The 23,095-nt window shown below is 36.8% G+C and overlaps 1 protein-coding gene across 3 annotated transcripts; it reads left to right on the plus strand.

The window, feature by feature from the left end:
* The first annotated feature begins 4,822 nt into the window (after window positions 1–4,822).
* LOC107808268 (uncharacterized) lies at window positions 4,823–22,683 on the plus strand. 3 transcript variants are annotated; one of them, XM_075255263.1, is made up of 17 exons: window positions 4,823–4,971; window positions 5,084–5,260; window positions 5,723–5,872; window positions 12,340–12,460; window positions 12,747–12,855; window positions 13,706–13,756; window positions 13,863–13,960; window positions 14,257–14,341; window positions 14,442–14,504; window positions 15,102–15,160; window positions 15,438–15,513; window positions 15,604–15,669; window positions 15,781–15,843; window positions 16,003–16,068; window positions 16,148–16,192; window positions 16,270–16,346; window positions 22,277–22,683. In XM_075255263.1, exons 2-17 carry the CDS (start codon window positions 5,089–5,091, stop codon window positions 22,293–22,295), a joined length of 1,320 nt encoding a protein of 439 aa, XP_075111364.1. In that variant the 5' UTR covers window positions 4,823–4,971; window positions 5,084–5,088; the 3' UTR covers window positions 22,296–22,683. The 3 variants fall into 3 exon arrangements, with proteins under 3 accessions (XP_075111364.1, XP_016488262.1, XP_016488263.1); XM_016632776.2 differs by having other exon boundaries at window positions 4,823–5,260; XM_016632777.2 differs by having other exon boundaries at window positions 4,823–5,260; window positions 14,263–14,341.
* The last annotated feature ends 412 nt before the right edge of the window (window positions 22,684–23,095 follow it).

Raw genomic sequence — 23,095 nt, forward strand, 5'->3', positions numbered from 1 at the left:
CACCCATATATAAAGGGATACATTCCCTTGAAGAGGCGTCTCGAAAATCCCATAAACTCTTGGGATATTCACAAAGAGATCATATTGCCGGATACTTCTTGACAATCAAATAGTTCAAGAAGCTGGAGATCAAATACATCCCAGGAGAGGTCTGCATCATCCTACATTCGAGAAATACGTTGCTTCAGCCCTCAAATCACGAAGATAATCAGGAGGAAAAAACAGAATTGTATTCATCGTTAATTAGTAAAAATATTTTTCTCTTATTTTGTGATTGCATTTTATTTTTTACAACAACAATAACATACCCAGTAAAATCCCACTAGTGGGGTCTGGGAAGACTAGAGTGTACGTAGACCTTACCCCTACCCCGAAAAGGGCAAAGAGGCTGTTTCCAGGAGACTCTCGGCTCAACAGAAAAGGCAATAATATCAGAAAAGAAATAAGAGAAAAGACATGTAACAATAAAAGATACCAGAAAGAAAATAACCACCACAAATAAGTGAAAGTACAATAACACAAAACTATGCAAAACACCAATGTGAATACCACAAAGAGTGTTAACAAACCTAACGAAACTCTAACAGACTATCCGATAGAAAGAGGGAAGAACTCTCGACTACCCCTAGCCTACCAACCTAATTTTACGTATATCAAAATTTTATTGCAAACACATATATATTTTACGAAATGAAAACAAGATGGTTCTAACACCGTACTATTCTGGTTATGAATTTATTTGTAAAAAAGTATTGGTCGTCTAATCCTGTTATGAAGTAATCTTTTAAACAACCAAACAAAGTGTTCGAATTCTATTGTGATTTGGGAAGCTCACAAATTTGCTTAAAATGATCATACTTATCTCTCTGAAGTGACACCAAAATTTGAATAATGTTACAACTTACAAGGTTGTTGCCAGTAATCAAAATTGTCAAGTTTTGACTCTATCCCAAAGACAACTATTGGAAACCGTCTTCTGACAGTTGGGTTCACTCCTCAAATTTTGTCTTATATTTCCATCCTTTGTATTTATGTTTGCATTGATCATGTCAAATGGCACTTCCTTTGTCTATATCTCAACTCTCTAGGTAATGGGATCAAACTAATTTTGAAAAGCATCCGAATGCCATTTTTCATGGCATATGTACTAAGTTTATACTAATTGTTGAATAAGCCCTTTTATATCCATGGTCATTGAACTTTTGTGTTTGTTACCCAAAAGTCACTTTTTTTTTTATTGTTAAAGTAAAAATTATTCAACTTTGTGTTTATTACACAAAAGTCACTTTTCTATCTTTTGTTACACAAAAATCATTTTACTTTGCTCTAATTATCATAAAAATCGCATTTTTACTTGAAAAGCCTATTATGCCCTTGATGTTATATAAACCTTCATATTTATGTAATACCTTCTATACTATACTATATAATATATTTTTAACTATGTATTTTATTTATAAATAAAATAACCTAATATTATTTATTTGTTATTTTTATAATATATTCGTATACTTAATTTTTCTTAACTTTAATTTTCAAGATATATTAGTAGCGTTATAAAATAACTTTTTTTCAGCAATTCTTTTTTTTTTTAATTTAGTTGATCGACCAAAGCTAGTCGGTAATTTCCGACCTTCAAAATACCGACTACACGTTAATGATCGCATTTTGGACGGTTATTCGCCATTACCAACCAAATTTAGTCGATTATTTTAGACAATTTTTTCCGAATTTCTAGTACTATAATTTCTCAAATAACCAATTGCCCAGTTAAATCCCAAGAAAATATCCCCGGTTAGATTCGCATGTAGTACCTAGGGATTTTCCTTCAGGTTAACATATAATTTTTTCCTCATTTTCTTTGTTTGTTTACCTGCGAATTTTCTCACGGAAATGTACTTGTCGCTTTATTCCTCTACTAATATATATTAAAGTTACTGACAAATTTAATAATGCTACTAATATATTTTAAAAATTAACGTTAAGAAAAAATTAAATATACGAATATATTATAAAAATAATAAATAAAATAATATTAAGTTATTTTATTTATAAATAAAATACATAGTTAAAAATATATTATATAGTATATAATATAGAAGGTATTACATAAATATGAAGGTTTATATAATATCAAGGGTATAATAGACTTTTCAAGTAAAAATGTGATTTTTGTGATAACTAGAGCAAAGTAAAATGATTTATGTGTAACAAAAGAAAGAAAAGTGACTTTTGTGTAATGAACACAAAGTTGAATGATTTTTACGTAACAAAAAAAAAAAAAGTGATTTTTGGATAACAAACACAAAAATTCAATGACCATGGATAAAATTTACTCCCCTTTTATATTACGAGTCCATTAATTCATTTACATAAAACTAGTGAAATAAGGCTCGTGCTATTAGAGTCACGCTATTTCCTTATGGATGGGTAAAATCATAGATAAGTACAGTACGTACATTGTCGCCTCTAATTTTAATTAAGTAAAATCATTACTGTCTCCAAATCATGACAGAACATCAACTGCTTTTTTATCTTTTAATTTATTTAAAGAAAAACTAGAACCTAGAACTAACAGGAGAATAGAGAAGATGATCTGTTGGATTAGCGCAAAAAATAATCATAGAAGCATGCCTCTTTTCCCTTACGAGCCCCAAAATCGTCCTTTGCTCAATGATTCATTGGTCATTAATATGCTCTTTTTTCAAGAATTCACAAACCATGAAACTCATCAGCAATCCAACCTTATTCTCAAACTTGGTACTTTCTAGAATAATTGTCACTTTTGCATGTTCATTTTGTATATAAATTGTAGGAGTCCCAAATTTTGTATCGACCAAATTATTTCTCTTAAGCGTAATACTTTTCCTCAATTTGCAAGTATTTTTAACGTAAAAACACCGGGTGTTTACACCAAACCTATAGATACATGATATGTGTCTTGCATATGGACTTCAAGCATTTAAGTATAATGATAAATTATATGCATTCTCATCTAATTAAATTAGTTAACCATAGTGAGTTATGCAATTCTTCTTATTCTTATTCTTTCTTAGTTGAAGTTCCTATATTGGTTTTTTCTTTCTTTTATGAATGTTATAACTCCTAATTCTTTGGTAGCAGGCCTCTTTGATTAATTAATATAGTTTGGTGTAAACACCCGATGTGGGTAAATATTTACCATTTTTAACCCCCCAAAAAGAAGGAAAATTAAGCTAGTGTTTGAACATAGATTTGATTGAAATTTATAAAAATAAATTTTTGAATATGAGATAAAAAATAATTTTTGAAAGTTGAAATTGTGTTTGGACATACATTTTACTAAAGAATTGGCAAAATATATAAGTAGCCACCCAACCTATACCCCAAATCCCTGTTACACACTTTTTGATGACGAATATCATATTACACATGTAACCTTTCAAAATTATGTCTAGTACACACTACTTATGTCAGATGGCACGCGTGTGTTTAACAAAAAAATCTGAGCGCGTGAAACATATTGATTATATGTCCAAATACTTATATAAGCACACGTGTCTAAATCTTATTTTTTTTCTCCTTAATTTTCTTAAATTATTAGTTAAAAGATAAGAAAAAAGTGTTGAGGCCCTTCTTCCCCATTTGGAGCCCTTACCGTCCTGGGAATCCGGCGACAACCACAACTCCCTTTTCTCTCCCACGCCTCTCATCGGCCATCTCCTCCCCCTTTTATCTCCTTTAAGTAGATCTCGTCCTTAACTTGTAATGTCGGTGATGACCTCAAGCAACACAGAGACCTCCAGGTCGTTACATTCACTGTTAGATCATGACCGACAAGGTCAATCTTCTCCGGCTAGGTAGAGCTCTCAGATCTTTCCAGCAAGTTAGTGGTTCTTCGTTCAGGTCTGGTCTCGTTTGGTTAAAAAATGCAAACGATGGCGACCTCCATTCTCCGGCCACTATTACAGTGGCAACACCCTTCGGTAAAAATGGTGTTTCCATAACAAACAAAACCTAGAAACCAAAAAATGGTGATAAAGTTTTAGAGTAGGGAGAAATAGTGGTAAAGAAGAATAAAAATGATGAAGAAAGTGGGTCTTCAAAGAAAGAGAAGAACGGAAGTATGGTGGTGCCTCTTGTTTTCTTGTGAAAGAGAAAGACAACAGGAAAGAGAAACTGGTCAAGAGAAATTTAAGTATTTTATTTTTTTTTAAAAAATTATTAACACGTGTCACAATGTTATTGGTGCGTGATATTACACATTCTGAAAAATTGGTCAAGAAAAAAGTAGTGTGTACTAGACATAATTTTGAAAGGTTACGTGTGTAATATGATATTCGTCCTCAAAAAGTGTGTAGCAGGGATTTGGGGTATAGATTGGGTGACTACTTATGTATTTTGCCAAAAGAATTTAAAGTTTTGTGAGTAGAAAAACTTCAAAAACTACTCTAGAGTTGTTTTTGAGATGTGAAGATTTTGTGCCAAAAATGACTAAAATATATAAACAAATAGATATTTGAAAACAAAAGCCATTGTAATTATCCCTTATTGGCCAAAGCAAGAAGTTACGTCCAAAAAAAGAAAAAAAGGAGAACGCAAATGAAAAATGAATGACATAAAGTAGTGATCAATACCAAAAGTTTTGCGATAATAATCTGGCCATTTTTGTAATCAGATATTTCCAAACTGGGACAAGCAAAATTTGAAATTTCGGTGACATTTCCAAAATGGGACAAGAAAAATTTGAAATTACGGTGATAGTCCAAACTCTAAAGCCTCCTCGGCGCAATATATGTATATGTATATATAAAAAGAAAACGAGGATCACTACGTCCTGGCTTAGAATGCGCCTTCTCTCTTCTTTGCAAACAAACTATAACGAGAAAATTTCGGGCTCCAACCATTTCTAACTTAATAAAAAAGCCTTCACGTTCGAAACCCTCGCGACGTCCGCATTCCTACATTTCATTCAAGGGACCAAAACACCATGTAAAAATACATACCAAAAATCAGGAGATCAATGATTTCCTCTGATTTTTTCGTTCGATAACTTACTTTTTGATCAACAGTTTTTTGTGTTCATTTATTTCTTTATATCTAGAATCAATGGACGAAGAAATGGAGGAATTCATTGTAGAATGTTCGGACGTATCCGAAATTGACTCGGAATATGAGTTTGACGCCGCTCAGTTCTTCGATTTCTGCCGGCCGGAGTCGACTTCCGAGGCTGAAGAAGCCGAACGCTGGTTTCAAACTGCCGGCAATTATCCACCTTCTCGTAAGTCATATATAAATGAATTTATATGTCCTCCGGCTAGTTTAATGATAAAGTCGTGATATTCGCGTTGCAGCTTTTGTTTCATATTGAGAAACACAAATCATTGGATTCAATATTGTGTTAATGTCTGGTCGTTTAGCCAGTAGAAATGTTATCTGTTTAGATTAAATATGTTGTTCTGCACTTCTGCTGGATTTGATGCTTGTTAGTTTCGAAATTATCTTATTAGACTAATTATCTGAGAATGCTGATGGAATGTACCTTAGTTCCATGTAATATTGATTGTGAATTACAGAAATTATATGGATCGTTTCTAATAGACTATGCGTGTTAGAAGCACAAGTCATAAGTTGATCTTTTTGATAGCGTTATTTTTAATCCGCGTAATGGAGATTTTCCTATCGTAGTTTTTTACTCACTTTTTCTTTTTTTATTTTGACTGTTTATTTGGAAACTTGTTAGCTCTCATTATAAAGTTAAACCTGGGGAAAGAGATTACAGCAGGAAACTCAAGTGGTTGCTCAAGGTTACAAGAAGGGAAAACGGCAAAATCAAATTGCAACAGCTCATACATTTCTCCTGTTGGTTCGCCCTCCAAATCGAAAATTAAAGGTACTATATGTGTAGGCATTATCTCGTTCACTTTTTACATTTCCGGGACGAAGAACTGATATGGTGTCCATCTCATTCAAATGAGTCGGTAGCCAATTTTGTTGACTTGGTTTGGTTTGGTAGCCAACCTTGTTGAATTTGTATAATTTGGTAGCCAATTTTATTGACTTGGTTTGGTTTGGTAGCCAACCTTGTTGAAATTGTGAAAAGGGTGTGTAAATTGTCAAATATTGTAGGCTTTAGAGAGTGAAGTTTTGGCTATAAAAGGAGAGATTTAACTCTCATTTCTACACACCAACAAAGAGAGAAAAGAGAGAGCAAGGTATTCCATAAACTATAAGAAAATAGTTTGTGAAGAAAAATAGAGTGTGAGAGATATTGTAGTGAGGTGGAAAAAGCAAAAGAGTGTTTATTTCTTTTGAGGGTGTAGTGGTCTTAGGAGTATTTTTTACTCGTTACTACACAGTGTAAAATTCCTCGCTATAGTGATATCAGTTGCTCTTCTTGGCCGTGGTTTTTCCCTTATTCAGAAGGGTTTCCACGTAAAATCTTGGTGTTATTATTGCTGCATTTCTATTCTTGCTGATTTAACCATAACTTAGTGTTCTGCGTTTATCACTAATACCGTGAATACTATTTTTACGGGGTTTATTCCCAACAAGTGGTATCAGAGCCAAGGTTCTATCTGAGTATGCTTTGTGGTTGCAGCACAGTCTGAACTTCCACATTAGAAAAGAATTACTTTGGTCTCCTAATAAATAGTATTTGTATTTGTGATAAACGATGGAATCCAACAATAGTAGAATGGTTACCTTGAATGGCACAAATTATGCCATTTGGAAGGGCAAAATGGAAGATTTACTCTATGTCAAGAATTTTCATCAACCTGTCTTCGCCGCTGTAAAGCCTGATAATAAATCAGATGAAGAGTGGAATCTGTTACACAGACAGGTTTGCGGCTTTATTAGACAGTGGGTTGACGATAATGTTTTGAACCATATTTCTGGGGAGACACATGCTCGGACCCTATGGGAGCACCTTGAAAGTTTGTATGCTCGGAAAACTGGAAACAACAAGATGTTTCTGATAAAGCAGATGTTGGGTTTAAAATACCACGATGGTTCCGCGATGACAGATCATCTGAATAATTTTCAGGGGATCATGAACCAGTTATCTGCTATGGGCATTAAATTTGACGAAGAAATTCAAGGCTTGTTTCTACTTGGTTCCCTACCAGATTCTTGGGAAATTCTTAGAACTTCATTATCAAATTCTTCTCCGGATAGTGTGATCTCTATGGATCTTGCCAAGAGCAGTCTTCTAAATGAAGGGATGAGAAGAAAATCTCAGGGTTCCTCCTCATCAGATGTCTTGGTGACTGACTCTATGGGGAGAAGCAAGAATCGGGGTTCTCAAAATAGAGAACATAATAGAAGCAAATCCAGAAGCAGACTTAAAGATATTGAGTGTTATCATTGCGGGAAGAAAGGGCACACAAAGAAGTTCTGCCGGATTTTGAAAAAGGAGAATAGAGACAAGGAAGAACAGAAAGAAGATGGCAATCGTGTGGCCACTGTCACTACAAAAGATCTTGTTACAGTCCTTGATGCGGATCTGATAAATATTGCTTGTGATGAGTCAAGCTGGGTTGTGGACAGTGGTGCCGCATCTCATGTGACATCAAGGAAGGAATTTTTCTCATCATATACTCAGGGTGACTTTGGAACTCTGAGTATGGGTAATGAGACTGTATCTAGGGTGGCTGGTGTTGGAACGATTTGTTTGGAAACTAGTATTGGAACTAAACTAGTTTTAAACAATGTAAAGCATGCACCTGATGTTCGTTTGCACTTGATCTCTGTTGGTGTTTTGGATGATGAGGGATATGTCAGTACCAATGGTGCTGGAAAGTGGAAGCTCACTAAGGGCTCCATGATTGTGGCTCGTGGGGAAAAGCGTTGTGGTCTATACTGGACTACGGCCTCTACCTGTGTTGATATGGTGAATGCCGTTGAGAGCCATAACTCTTCAACGTTATGGCATAAGAGGCTTAGCCACATTAGCGAGAAAGGACTAAATGTTCTGGCCAAGAAGAAATTGTTGTCAAATTTTGAAAGTGCAAAATTAGAAAAATGTGAGCACTGCTTGGCTGGAAAACAAAAAAGAGTTTCTTTCCAGTCTCATCCTCCTTCAAGAAAGACAGAGTTGCTTGAGTTGGTGCATTCAGATTTATGTGGTCCAATGAAGACAAAAACTTTGGGTGGTGCACTTTATTTTGCTACCTTTATTGATGATTGTTCAAGGAAACTTTGGGTCTACATCTTGAAGACTAAAGACCAAGTGTTGGGTGTCTTTAAGCAGTTTCAGGCTTCAGTTGAAAGAGAAACTGGAAAGAAGCTGAAGTGTATTCGTACTGATAACGGTGGTGAATATTGTGGACCGTTTGACGAATACTGCAAACAACAGGGTATCAGACACCAGAAGACTCCTCCTAAGACTCCTCAGCTTAATGGTTTAGCAGAAAGGATGAACAGGACATTGATGGAAAGAGTCAGATGTTTGCTTTCTGAAGCAAAGTTGCCGAATTCCTTTTGGGGTGAGGCTTTGTTGACCGCCGCACATGTTATTAATCTATCCCCTGCGGTTGCTTTGCAAAGTGATGTTCCAAACAAAGTTTGGTATAGCAAGGATGTCTCCTATGACCACTTGAAAGTGTTTGGTTGCAAAGCTTTTGTATATGTGCCTAAAGATGAGAGGTCAAAGTTAACTGCCAAGACAAGGCAGTGCATCTTCATTGGTTATGGCCTTGATGAGTTTGGTTACAGGCTATATGATCCAATTGAGAAGAAGGTTGTGAGAAGCCGTGATGTTATCTTCGTGGAGGATCAAACCATTGAAGATATTAACAAAGCGGAGAAGTTAAAATCTTCAAGTTCTGAAGGTTTAGTTAATCTTGATCAAGTTCCTCATACAAATGGGGATGACACTGGTGGGCTCAATGATGATGGTGATGCCCAGAACCATATTCCAGATCAACATATTGATGGTGATGGGGATAACAATGCTAATGTTGATGAGGTAGATGCTCCTACTCACGAAGCTGTGAACGAGTTAGATATTCCACTCAGGAGGTCTTCTAGACCTCGTACTCCTTCCTCCCGTTATTCACCCAATGAATATGTATTACTCACTTGATGGGGGAGAGCCTGAATGTTATGCGGAGGCCATAGAAGATGAGCACAAGGATCAATGGATTGAAGTCATGCAAGATGAGATGAAATCTCTGCATGAGAACCATACTTATGAGTTGGTGAAATTGCCTAAGGGCATGAGAGCTTTGAAGAACAAGTGGGTGTTCAAAGTTAAAGCTGAAGAACATAGTTTGAAGCCCAGATACAAAGCTAGATTGGTTGTCAAGGGATTTGGTCAAAGGAAACATATTGACTTTGACAAAATATTTTCTCCTGTCGTAAAAATGTCCTCCATTCGGACAGTTCTTGGTTTGACTGTCAGTCTTGATTTGGAGATTGAGCAGATGGATGTGAAGACTGCTTTTCTTCACGGTGACTTAGAAGAGGAGATTTTATATGGAACAACCTGAAGGCTTCAAGGCAAAAGGTAAAGAAAATCTTGTATGTAAACTTAAGAAGAGTCTATATGGATTGAAGCAAGCTCCCAGACAGTGGTACAAGAAGTTTGAGTCTGTTATGGGGGAGCAAGGCTACAAGAAGACTTCTTCAGATCACTGTGTGTTTGTACAAAGATTTTCTGATGACGATTTTATCATCCTCTTGCTATATGTGGATGATATGTTGATTGTGGGCAGGAATTCTTCTAAGATTGACGAGTTGAAGAAACAGTTGAATAAGTCTTTTGCAATGAAAGACTTGGGTCATGCTAAGCAGATTTTGGGCATGAGAATTACTCGTTCGAGAAACGAAAGGAAGCTTTACTTGTCACAGGAGAAGTACATAGAACGTGTACTGGAGCGCTTCAATATGAAAAGTGCTAAGTTGGTTCGCACAACTCTTCCTGGTCATCTGAAGTTGAGCAAGAAGATGTGTCCAACAACAATGGAGGAAAAAGAGAGAATGGCCAAGATTCCTTATTCCTCTGCCGTTGGAAGTTTGATGTATGCAATGGTATGCACTCGACCAGATATTGCTCATGCAGTCGGTGTTAGCAGATTTCTCGAAAATCCAGGAAAAGAGCATTGGGAAGCTGTAAAGTGGATACTCAGGTATCTAAGAGGAAGCTCACGTGAATGCTTATGTTTTGGAGGATCAAATCCAATTTTGAAGGGCTATACAGATTCTGATATGGCAGGTGACCTTGATAACAGAAAATCCACTACTGGATATTTGTTTACTTTTTCCGGGGGAGCTATATCATGGCAGTCGAAGTTGCAGAAGTGTGTCGCACTATCTACAACTGAAGCGGAGTATATTGCGGTTACTGAAGCTGGCAAAGAGATGATATGGCTCAAGAGATTTCTTCAAGAACTTGGATTGCGACAGATGGAGTATGTTATCTATTGCGATAGTTAGAGTGCAATAGACCTGAGCAAATACTCCATGTACCATGCGAGAACAAAACACATTGACGTCAGATATCATTGGATTCGTGAGCAAGTGGAGAACGAATCACTTCAAGTCAAAAAGATTCACACGAGTGAAAATCCTGCAGATATGTTGACCAAGGTGGTACCAAGAGATAAGTTCGAGCTATGCAAAGAATTTGTCGGCATGCACTCAAACTAGAAGACAGTGCTACCTCCTCTAGATGAATGAGGCTGGAGGGGGAGATTGATATGGTGTCCATCTCATTCAAATGAGTTGGTAGCCAATTTTGTTGACTTGGTTTGGTTTGGTAGCCAACCTTGTTGAATTTATATAATTTGGTAGCCAATTTTATTGACTTGGTTTGGTTTGGTAGCCAACCTTGTTGAAATTGTGAAAAGGGTGTGTAAATTGTCAAATATTGTAGGCTTTAGAGAGTGAAGTTTTGGCTATAAAAGGAGAGCTTTAACTCTCATTTCTACACACCAACAAAGAGAGAAAAGAGAGAGCAAGGTATTCCATAAACTATAAGAAAATAGTTTGTGAAGAAAAATAGAGTGTGAGAGATATTGTAGTGAGGTGGAAAAAGCAAAAGAGTGTTTATTTCTTTTGAGGGTGTAGTGGTCTTAGGAGTATTTTTTACTCGTTACTACACAGTGTAAAATTCCTCGCTATAGTGATATCAGTTGCTCTTCTTGGCCGTGGTTTTTTCCCTTATTCAGAAGGGTTTCCACGTAAAATCTTGGTGTCATTATTGCTGCATTTCTATTCTTGCTGATTTAACCATAACTTAGTGTTCTGCGTTTATCACTAATACCGTGAATACTATTTTTACGGGGTTTATTCCCAACAAGAACTTCAAAGCTGCTTAATAACAGTTCAACAAAATCTGATCTCATTTTTAACTCACATCAGAACATTCAGCTGATGGATCTATTTGCAAGTATTAGAAGAGAAGTTCTGTTATACTAGCACATCTTAATCGAATCATGTGTTGAGTTTAACTCAAGTTTGGTTTTTTGATATCCGGTTCTCTTAAATTGCAATTTGTTTGTCTTCAATAGGCTTGTTTTTCAGTTAAACTTGTGTGCTATCACAATGCAAGATTTGAGCTAAAACCTGATATTCTGATTTGGGTTATCCTCTAAACTCTGCAGAGGCACCTAATCAAATTATACTAGTTTGTCGAGTTCCGGAATCTGCTGGACTTATTTGGCCTAACTTGCAGAAGAAATAGTTACTAAAAAACATGCATATTCAAGATCACTCTTTGGGGCACTGCAAGTGTTAGTAGTTGCATGGTTCGCGGAATTATTATCTGATTATAATTATGGCTTCACCATTGACTTTCTTCTTTCTCTTCTTCTTTTCTTTTTTGTATCGGAATGCTTGCATACTTGAGTGTTGACATTTCGCTATTTCTTAGCTGTTCTAAAAACATGCATATTCAAGATCACTCTTTGGGGCACTGCAAGTGTTAGTAGTTGCATGGTTCGCGGAATTATTATCTGATTATAATTATGGCTTCACCATTGACTTTCTTCTTTCTCTTCTTCTTTTCTTTTTTGTATCGGAATGCTTGCATACTTGAGTGTTGACATTTCGCTATTTCTTAGCTGTTCTTGTTCGGTTATAGTTTTGACCTTTGTTTTCTTTGCTGCCTGCTCTTTTTCCTTTTTGTTTTCCCAAATTATTTTATTTTTCTCTTTATATTCTTGCCGTTAAATTAACTATCTGAGTGTACTTATTAGGTTTAGTGTCAGAAATCTGTTAACAGTAGGTTAAACAGTAATTTTATTAGCTCCTATTTGTTCATGGTTAACTAGCAAGAGTTCTGAAAAAATAATTGCAACTTATGTCTTGCAAGACTTCAACAGTGTTTAACTAGTTTTCCTTGAACCCCCTCAGGAACAATATCCAAAGGTCAAAGGGCTCATGAAATTTGTAAGACAAATCCGGAGCCAAGATCTTCAAAAGCAAGAGGTTCAACATTAATGAAGCCCACGGCTAGTCATTTGGCTAAACAGAAGTATGTAAAAGATATACATTCTAACTTTTTTTTAAGGCTATACTTTCAATTACTATAAGATGAAGTCCAAGTGAAATTAGTTTTCTTACATTCCTTCATGCCAAAAATCTATAGAAACTGCTTTCTGTATAATTACGTCAATCACAACATTACTTAAAACCTGCAGTTCAGGCTTGTGTATGTTTCTGCAGTTCAAGTCATTCAGTTTATTGGCACTCTTGACTTCTTGGACAAGTTCAAGTATTACTAACTTTTTGCTTGCATTTTCTCATTCTTCAATTGCTAGGTTTCAGAAAACATCTAACAAGACTGATGTGACAAGCTCACAGAATTCTTTGGCATCTGAAAATTTTGCTACCAAAAGGCAAAAGCTAGAGATCGGTTATCTACTTAAGGTGCATGCAGTTATTCAATTACTTTTTGATTATAGTATTATTTTGTTATACTCTGGTTGGCTTTTAAATGTATACTTCACACATTTATTCCTTAAACAGAAGGGAGCCTCATTTCTCTGTCCTCTTTCAGTATAATGTTTCATCCATCCAACTCCTTCCATAGGATTGTTTCCCTCGTGTATGTCAAGTTTAAATATGCCAGCTTATTTTTACTCGTTATACTTTTTTCCTAGATCTTGGGACAGTGTCTTCTCATAAATTAATACTAGGAATTTGCTATTTGATATTTTGGAACTTGGTCGATTCAGGAAAAGTAGTTAATTTAGATTAGTTGTGGTTATGGAAAGCTACAGGCAAAGATAGAAGCTAGAAAAACATGGAGGTAAAATTATTTTATCATTTTTACTTCACTGACAACATTAAGGTATTCAATAACAGATGTATCTCCATGTAACAAATATGGTCATTCAGTTTCATGAAATAGACCTAACAAAAAAAATTAGGTGCAAAACAGTATCTTTTTTGGCAATAGGTACTAGCCTGATGAAATTACTTCAGTGGTTGCTTGAGAGAAGGTTAATGCTGAGAAAACAGTGGCAAATAGGTAGTAAGACATTTGGAGTAGCATTTACTCTTCCAAGTGATATTGGTCTAGTGGCATTAGATTTATTTGTCTAAACGATGCTGTTCTGTACAATATACCTTCACATGTATGGTCAGATGACAGAATTAACCTGCTCGAGTTAGTTAGCTATCTCTAGGATATGTCAAGGAAGAAAATATTCCCATTACTAAAAGTTGTGAACTGCTAGAAATATTTTTAATTCCTCATTTTTATCTTGCAAACCAGATTGCTCATTTGAAGCATCAACGTCTGTTATCTCACAAGATATTGAAAAAGGTACAGTTTGAAGGCTTCTTAATTGTGGTTTCGCATTACAGATGATGTTTGGAAGCTATTTAAGCATCATTTTTTGCAGCTTGTGAGCTATTACTTTGTTTTGCAGGATACTTCAACCATCTCTAACTCGGCACATCCCAAATCTAAAGTTACTGTTCCTAGAGAACCTGAACTGGAAACTCTGCAGAGGGCACAAAGGCGAACGTATGCTTTTAATTTAATTGTTTGCTTTCTTAGAGGATGTTTGGATTGGTTTATTTTAAGTGTTTATTGGCTTTTAATCACTTTTCTAGTTTTTGTGGTGTTTGGCAATGATAAAAAGTGCTTAAAGCACATACTCTTAGGCTAAAAGTTGGTATTACCAATTTATGGCTTTTGGCTTTTAGCTTATAAGCTATTTTTTAAAAGCCAATCCAAACATCCTCTTAGTCTTGTATCTTAGTATAAAACTGCTTCTGGTACTAGTTGGTAATCAGCTCTCGGGTCTTTCTGATTAAAAGTTTCAGGTGCAACAAGGACTCAGAGTCAAGTGAAATCACAAAAGCCAAAACCCAAATGTTTAAAGCACGGCCCGTGAACAGAAATGTTGGTACTCCAAGTAGTGCTCCCTTTTGAAAACATTTCAATAACATGACTTCTCCACTTAATCTTTCATCTGAGACTTGTCTGTTTGTGCTTTTTGCAGATTCTCAAGGCCCCTGCATTACCTCCTCTCAGAAAGACTAGAGCACCGTTGCCTGAGTTTCATGTAATTAATCATTGCTTTTTCCACTGCTCCTATTTCTCACATTGATGTTTAATCAATTAAGCTTACCTCGGAAAAGAAAACACGATTACTTCCCAATCTGGGTCTCCTTAGTTCGTAGTCTGCTCATCAGTTTTTTCAGTTGAAGATATGGATAGTGCTGCTCAACCTTCATCTTATGTAGGATACTGCTAGTGTATATTTTTTTCATATTTTATCCTGTCACGGAGTATTTAGAAAAGTTATTGGTGTTCCATACTATTGGTGTTTGTGTCTAAACGCTCTAATTGGTGAGGGGGAATGAATTGGCACAATACACATTATTTATAGGTGTCTTTAGATTGTCTGTTGGCCATAGTGATCTTTTGGCTTTGGGGAGTAAACTAAGCTCTTTAGAAGAAAGTAAATTGAGTCCTTTTCTCTTTTTAAGTGTCCTGACTAATTTGTGTATGCTCTAAGTTTTCTTGCACTTAACTGATGCAGCTTATGATTAAATCAACATTGCAACATTTGCATGTATTCTGCAACTTTAGTTTCTATGCTTTCAATCGATGGGAACTAAGTCAGCTAACTCTTTCTTTTGTTTTATGGGTACTGCAGTTATCAAGCACTCTAAATGCTGATTCTGCCACACAGAATGCTTTAGTGGACTTTAAAAGGTGAGATGGGCTTCTTGACTTCACCAGTCCAGTAACTATACGCGTAAGAACAAAATTAAAACTGTGACGTTCTTAGTTTTTTAAACTGCTCTTAACTATTTTCAGAGATCTCATGAGACAAAATGCATATTTTCCTCTTGGAAGCATGTAGAATCTTTTCATGAATCTAGTTAACTTTATGATTCACCATATAGAATTCAATCTAAAAGCATCACAAAGTATCATTCCGTGTATAGCAAGTCCAGCTTGTGCTTATACTGTTTGACTTGATTCTCAGACCAAACACTCAAACTGCTGTTAAGCAGGGGAAATCTGTAACATCACTCAAATCAAGATCTCATAAATGTAACAAGGTGGCATATTACCTGACTTATGTTATCCTCTTCTAGTCTTTTCGACTTTTGACTACATGGTATATGCTTAAAGATCATGTCTTTATACAGATCTTTCCAAGCAAGGAAGATAATGTCATAGGTGAAGACATTGGACAAGAAAGTACCTACTCAATGGTAACACATGTCATATGCTTTTGATAGACTTCCCATTAAATGTGTCTTGTCCTCTTTTGGTTCTTTTCCTTGTTTCCTCTTATTAAAGGTTAATGTATCCTTATATGACAGGACTCTAGATCCATATTTGATGAGAAACTTTCAGTGCATCCATCAATTGAACTGTTTAATAAGGTACTAGTTTCAAATGATTATGCAGGCCATATTGAATTCCTCTGAGGGTGTGTACTACCAATAACACAGTAGACTGAATGTATCGGACTTTTATATATTTTCGCAACTTACTCATGTCTCAGCCAAAAGACTCTAATCTTGTTTCATTTTTAATCCTAGTTATCCCTTAGATCTGAGAAGAAAACAAGTGAAGTGTCCCACCCGAAAAAGAATCCCTCAGCAAAGGTGAGGCTAAAGTTTCTTAGGGAGGACTTTTTTTTATTATGCAGATGAATTACTTCTAATACCCACTTTTCTTATATAGGAGTTAAAAGAGAACGCTCCAAATTGTTTGCAGCTCAAAACTCGGGTATGAAGAATAGAAAGATGCTAGATTCTTTTAACTGTTGGCTGCAACTTCTTCTAATTGACATTTCAATTATACAGAGATGTGTTGGAAAGCCAAATCAGTGTGCAGCAGAGAGGGGCACTACCAGGATTGGGTGCCAGTCCAGCATGAACAGGTATCCTATTGCTTGAGTTTCATAAATAGGAAAACAGAAAGTCCACAGAAGCACTTCTTATCAAGATAGAACTAGAGCTTCTTTTGTTTACTTTTAGAGTTAATAAAAGGATGCTTAAACATATCGCTGGATCCTTTGAGGCCTTGTGCCACCATAGTCTTAAAGTTATGGACTTGGAATTAGAAACTATTGCTTTACACCATTTAATTCCCTTTGGTTAAAATTCATGAAACCCTTGAAGTGTTAGTCAGTACTATTTTTATCTCTTGTTTTATCAAATGATATTCTATAATAATGACTTGCCGTCCTTTAAAATTGAAACGCATCCCAGCTTGCCATTTGTTTGAAAACAAGGTTGACGTTAATCTGGCAATTGCATCTACACATGCCTTGTCACTTCCATGGCGACATACTTTGTCGTTTCAGTTTTTAGCCTTTGTTTGCTGATAAGGGATTCGAGGCCTGAACCAGAAATAAAAAGGTCTCATAAGTCATATCATGTAATGGTAGAGCTGTTGAGCTCAATAGAACAATGAAGAAAGGAAAAGAAAATAACAAGGAGAGAATTAAAATTGCATAATCATCGACAACTATTACATGTACTGACTCCCTATTTAATCTGCTCAGAAAAGGAATAATCTAACTAACACATTCAATGGGTGACACGTGACAATCTTCTAGAGACTACTATTATACTATTAGCTAGCGTATCTAATGCAGGATCTAACTATTGGGCTGACTTCTTTACTACTGATGGCCCATACTGACTTCACTTGGTGGCCCAAACTAGCCTGAGCCCAAGTTGCCTTCCTGTTCTCTACATATCACAAAAGAAAAATAGAAAAAGACAACCTAGAGATTATTATTGCTAACTGTTGAAGTTTGGCAAAATGCCAAAGTCCCACATTGGTTGGGAGTTAAGTTTGGGGGGGATTTTTCCCCTATAAAAGAAGGCCTAATGTTTAGGATTGAAATACACCTCTCATTTGCCTTCTCATCTGTTTAAGGCATTTGTATCTTCTCTCTTTAGTATTATTTCACTTGTATTTTTGGAGTGAAATAAAATATTGGTTGTGTCCGAGGAGTAGGCAAAATTAGCCGAACCTCGTAAATTCTGGTGTTCCCTTTATTGTTGTTTTATTGTCTTATTTATTATTTGGTAGTTGTCATAATTTTTGGTATAGTAGTTGTGACTTATTCACACTATATACATTTGGCTTCCGCAACAATTGGTATCAGAGCCAAGGTACTGTCTAAGTCTGATCTTCCACATCAGAAAAGATTTATCTTGGTAACTGAGTCAAGGTTCTGTCTGAGTATGCTCTGTAGTTGCAGCTTAGTCTGATCTTCTACATCAGAAAGGAAATAATCTTGATTTGTGTCGTCAGCTATTAAATAATATTTGTGTCAAATATGGGGGACAATAAACAAGAAGAATCTACATCAAGTGTCAACAATACGTCATCATTGGCATCTTCGCTTATGACAAGAATTGTGTCAAATGCGAAATTTGCGGTAGAAATTTTTGACGGGTCCGGACATTTTGGGATGTGGCAAGGCGAGGTTCTAGATGTCCTTTTTCAACAAGGGCTAGATCTGGCCATTGAAGAAAAGAAACCAGATGTTATTGGAGAAGAAGATTGGAGAATTATCAACCGTGTTGCTTGCGGTACCATTCGATCCTACCTTGCTAGAGAGCAGAAATATCCATACACAAAGGAAACTTCTGCAAGTAAATTATGGAAAGCACTGGAGGATAAATTTTTGAAGAAAAACAGTCAAAATAAATTGTACATGAAGAAGAGACTGTTTCACTTCACCTATGTTCCTGGTACCACGATGAATGAACATATCACCAGTTTCAATAAGTTGGTCACAGATTTGCAAAATATGGATACAACTTATGATGATGGTGACTTGGCCTTAATGTTGTTGGCGTCACTTCCTGATGAGTACGAGCACCTTGAAACTACTCTACTCCATGGAAATGACGAAATTTCTCTCAGAGAAGTTTGTTCAGCTTTGTACAGCTATGAACAAAGAAAGCGAGAAAAACAGAAGGGCGGAGAAGGAGAAGCACTGTTTGTGAGGGGTCGTCCTCAAAATCAAACGAGGACAAAGAAGGGAAGATCCAAGTCAAGATCCAGACCCAGTAAAGATGAATGTGCCTTTTGTCGAGAAAAAGGGCACTGGAAGAAAGACTGTCCGAAGTTGAAGAATAAGGCCAAACATAACAATGGAAAGGCTATTATGGATTCAAATGTAGCTGATTGTGATGATTCAGACTTCTCATTAGTTACAACAGAGTCATCAACATCATCAGACATATGGTTGATGGACTCGGCTTGTAGCTATCATATGTGTCCCAACAGGGACTGGTTCATGGAATTTCAAGAAGGAGAATATGGAGTCATCCACACAGCGGATAACAGCCCTCTTACCTCATATGGCATTGGTTCAATACGATTAAGGAACCATGATGGAATGATCAGAACATTGATAGATGTTCGATATGTACCGGATTTGAAGAAGAATCTCATCTCTGTGGGAGCCCTAGAATCAAAAGGGTTCAAAATCATTGCAGAAAATGGAGTGATGAGAGTATGCTCCGGTGCACTAGTGGTAATGAAGGCTAATCGGAAGAATAATAATATGTACCGCTATCGTGGCAGTACAGTTATTGGGACAGCGACAGTAACATCCAGTGACGACAAAGAGGCAGAAGCAACCAAGCTATGGCACATGCGCTTGGGACATGCTGGAGGAAAATCCTTGAAAACTCTATCAGATCAAGGATTGTTAAAAGGAGTAAAGGCTTGCAACTTGGAGTTTTGTGAGCATTGTGTCAAAGGGAAACAGACAAGGGTTAAATTTGGTACAGCGATCCATAATACTAAAGGCATTTTGGATTATGTACACTCTGATGTTTGGGGTCCTTCCAAAACACCTTCATTGGGTGGGAAGCACTATTTTGTAACCTTTGTTGATGATTTTTCTCGAAGAGTGTGGGTGTATACAATGAAAAACAAGGATGAAGTGCTGGGAATTTTTCTCAAATGGAAGACGATGGTGGAGAATCAAACAGGCAGGAGGATCAAGTGTATTCGCACAGACAATGGAGGTGAATACAAAAATGATCATTTCAATAAGGTCTGTGAAAATGATGGCATCGTCCGACACTTCACTGTTAGACATACACCACAACAGAATGGAGTGGCAGAACGTATGAACCGGACCTTGCTGGAGAAGGTACGGTGTATGTTGTCCAATGCTGGCTTGGGCAAAGAATTTTGGGCTGAGGCAATTACATATGCATGTCACCTCATTAATCGTCTACCATCTGCTGCTATTGATGGCAAAACACCATTTGAAAAATGGTACGGAAAACCTGCTGTAGATTATAACTCTTTGCACGTGTTTGGCTCAACTGCATATTATCATGTGACGGAGTCAAAATTGGATCCAAGGGCAAAGAAGGCTATTTTTATGGGAATTACTTCTGGAGTCAAAGGATATCGCTTATGGTGCCCTATGACAAAGAAAGTAATATTCAGCAGAGATGTTACCTTTGATGAATTTGCTATGGTAAATAAGGTAACAGAAGATACCAAACAAAATGAAGGTGCTTCCAAGCAGGTGGAGTTTGAGGGAAAATTTATTTTTCCTACACAAGAAGCAGAGGAGGAAACAAATGAAGATTACCCTCTGGAAGGAGAGCCAGTAGAGGAGATTCCAACTCAGGAATCTCAACAACAACTTGAATCAATAGCAACCAGCAGGCCAAAAAGAACAATAACGAAACCTGTTCGTCTCATAGAGACGGTTGCTTGTGCAACCTCAATTGTAGCTGATGATGTTCCTACTACTTATAAAGACGCTGTCCAAAGTTCAGAAGAAGATAAGTGGAGGATTGCCATGAATGATGAAATACAGTCCCTTCATCAGAATCATACATGGAGATTGGCCAATCTCCCGAAGGGAAAGAAAGCAATTGGGTGCAAATGGGTATTTGCAAAGAATGAAGGATTTCCTAACCAAGTAGATGTTCGCTACAAAGCAAGATTGGTGGCCAAAGGATATGCTCAAAAGGAGGGAACTGATTACAATGAAGTGTTTTCTCCAGTTGTAAAACATTCCTCCATTAGAATTATGTTGGCTTTGGTAGCACAATTGGATTTGGAACTAGTTCAGATGGATGTAAAAACTGCGTTTTTACATGGAAACTTGGAGGAGGAAATCTACATGACTCAGCCAGAAGGATTCAAAGTTGCTGGAAAAGAAAATATGGTGTGCAAACTTGAAAAATCGTTGTACGGATTGAAACAATCTTCTAGACAATGGTACAAGCGATTTGACGAGTTTATGTTGCGGCAAGGGTACAAGAGAAGCAAATACGATCATTGTGTGTATTTGCACAAGCTTAAAGATGGTTCCTTTGTATATCTTCTCCTATATGTTGATGATATGTTGATAGCTTCCAAGAATTCGGAAGAAATTGATAAGTTGAAGATTCAACTGAAGAAGGAGTTCGAGATGAAGGATTTGGGTGAGGCAAAGAAAATTCTTGGCATGGAGATAATTAGAGATAGACGTTCAAAAAAACTCTGTTTATCTCAAAAGGAATATTTGAAGAGAGTACTTCAACGTTTTGGCATAGATGACAAGACTAAGCCAGTTAGTACTCCACTTGCTTCCCATTTTAAGCTAAGTACTACTATGTCGCCAATGGATGAAGCTGAACGAGAGTATATGTCAAAGGTACCATACGCAAATGTTGTTGGTAGCTTGATGTATGCAATGGTTTGCACAAGGCCTGACATTTCACAAGCTGTTGGAGTTATTAGCAGATATATGCACAATCCAGGGCAGGAGCATTGGCAAGCTGTGAAGTGGATTCTACGGTATATTCATAATACTGTAGATGTCGGGTTAGTTTTTGAGCAGGAAGACAATCAGTTTGTAGTTGGATATTGTGACTCAGATTTTGCGGGTGATATGGACAAACGAAGATCAACTACTGGTTATGTGTTTACTTTTGCAAAGGCACCAGTTAGTTGGAAGTCTACTTTGCAGTCAACAGTTGCTTTGTCTACAACAGAGGCAGAGTACATGGCTATTACAGATGCTGTGAAAGAGGCAATTTGGCTTCAAGGATTGCTAAAGGAGCTTGGTGTTGAACAAAAAGGTATCACAATTTTTTGTGATAGTCAAAGTGCTATTCAATTAGCGAAGAACCAAGTTTATCATGCAAGGACGAAGCACATTGATGTTCGGTATCATTTCGTACGAGAAATCATAGAAGAAGGTGGAGTCACGGTGAAGAAAATTCATACTACAGAGAATCCTGCTGATATGCTGACAAAGGTGGTGACTGCGGTCAAGTTTCAACATTGTTTGGATTTGATCAACATTGTTGAACACTGAAGATTGAAGATGAAGACACAACCAAAATTTGTTATTGAGAGAGAATTGAAAATGTGGAATTTTGCCAAGGTGGAGATTTGTTGAAGTTTGGCAAAATGCCAAAGTCCCACATTGGTTGGGAGTTAAGTTTGGGGGGATTTTTCCCCTATAAAAGAAGGCCTAATGTTTAGGATTGAAATACACCTCTCATTTGCCTTCTCATCTGTTTAAGGCATTTGTATCTTCTCTCTTTAGTATTATTTCACTTGTATTTTTGGAGTGAAATAAAATATTGGTTGTGTCCGAGGAGTAGGCAAAATTAGCCGAACCTCGTAAATTCTGGTGTTCCCTTTATTGTTGTTTTATTGTCTTATTTATTATTTGGTGGCTGTCATAATTTTTGGTATAGTAGTTGTGACTTATTCACACTATATACATTTGGCTTCCGCAACACTAACTTGCTACCTTAGTGTTTGTCTTATTTTTTGTGTTAATCTTTGCGTCTAACTTGCACATTGATCTCTCAGGAGCTTGGGAATTCGATGACAATCTAGCGGTTAACATTTGCGGTTGTTGAATTACTGCAAGTTGTTGCTTGGATCTAGGATGGGTCCCCCACTTGCAGAGACCTCTGTTTCATGGAAGGTAGATCCTCCTAATTCCGGGAGTTATTTGGAAATATTTGTCTTTAGTTATAGGAAATAAGACTGTCCTCCACACTTGCAACACCAAAATTTTGTGGCAAGCACTGTACAGCAAGTCAAATGTAGTGTATTCCTTTTGGTATGTTATGTACATCTACAAGGTACATGTGCTAGGATGGGGATTGCAGTCTTTTAACTACCCAATATATAAATGTATACAACTCTAACAGTTCAAATGAAGTTACACAGAGGGAAAGACTGCTTCTGTCTGTTGCCCAAATCCTCCTTTACTTTGCAGCTTCCATTACCCAGGAACAATTTTGTGGTGTCAACATCCTTTTCTCCGTCTATTTGTTAATTACAGGGAGTGCATCCAAGTTTCATTCCACAAAGCCCTTCAAGATATGCAAAGTCCACTTGGACTTCGTCGTGTCTTTGAAGGCTATACATAACAGGCAGCATACATGAGATTGTGCACCATGAGTTGGCTTCACAAACTCTTGGCTTTCTGCAGCTGAAGGTTCAAGTTGTAAAGGAATGAGATAGTGTTGGAATGACAGCAGAAAGTGGCTAGGTATGGCAAGGCAGTGGTCTGTTTTGCCTGTTACCTTCCTCCGCATTAGTGATCACTTGGTGCACTTACGCTTCTTATCTACTGTTTGACTTCTCCTTAAAAATACTTCCACTCGGAAGGAAAAAAGT

Source organism: Nicotiana tabacum, chromosome 6 (assembly GCF_000715075.1).
Source record: "Nicotiana tabacum cultivar K326 chromosome 6, ASM71507v2, whole genome shotgun sequence".
NCBI lineage: Eukaryota > Viridiplantae > Streptophyta > Magnoliopsida > Solanales > Solanaceae > Nicotiana > Nicotiana tabacum.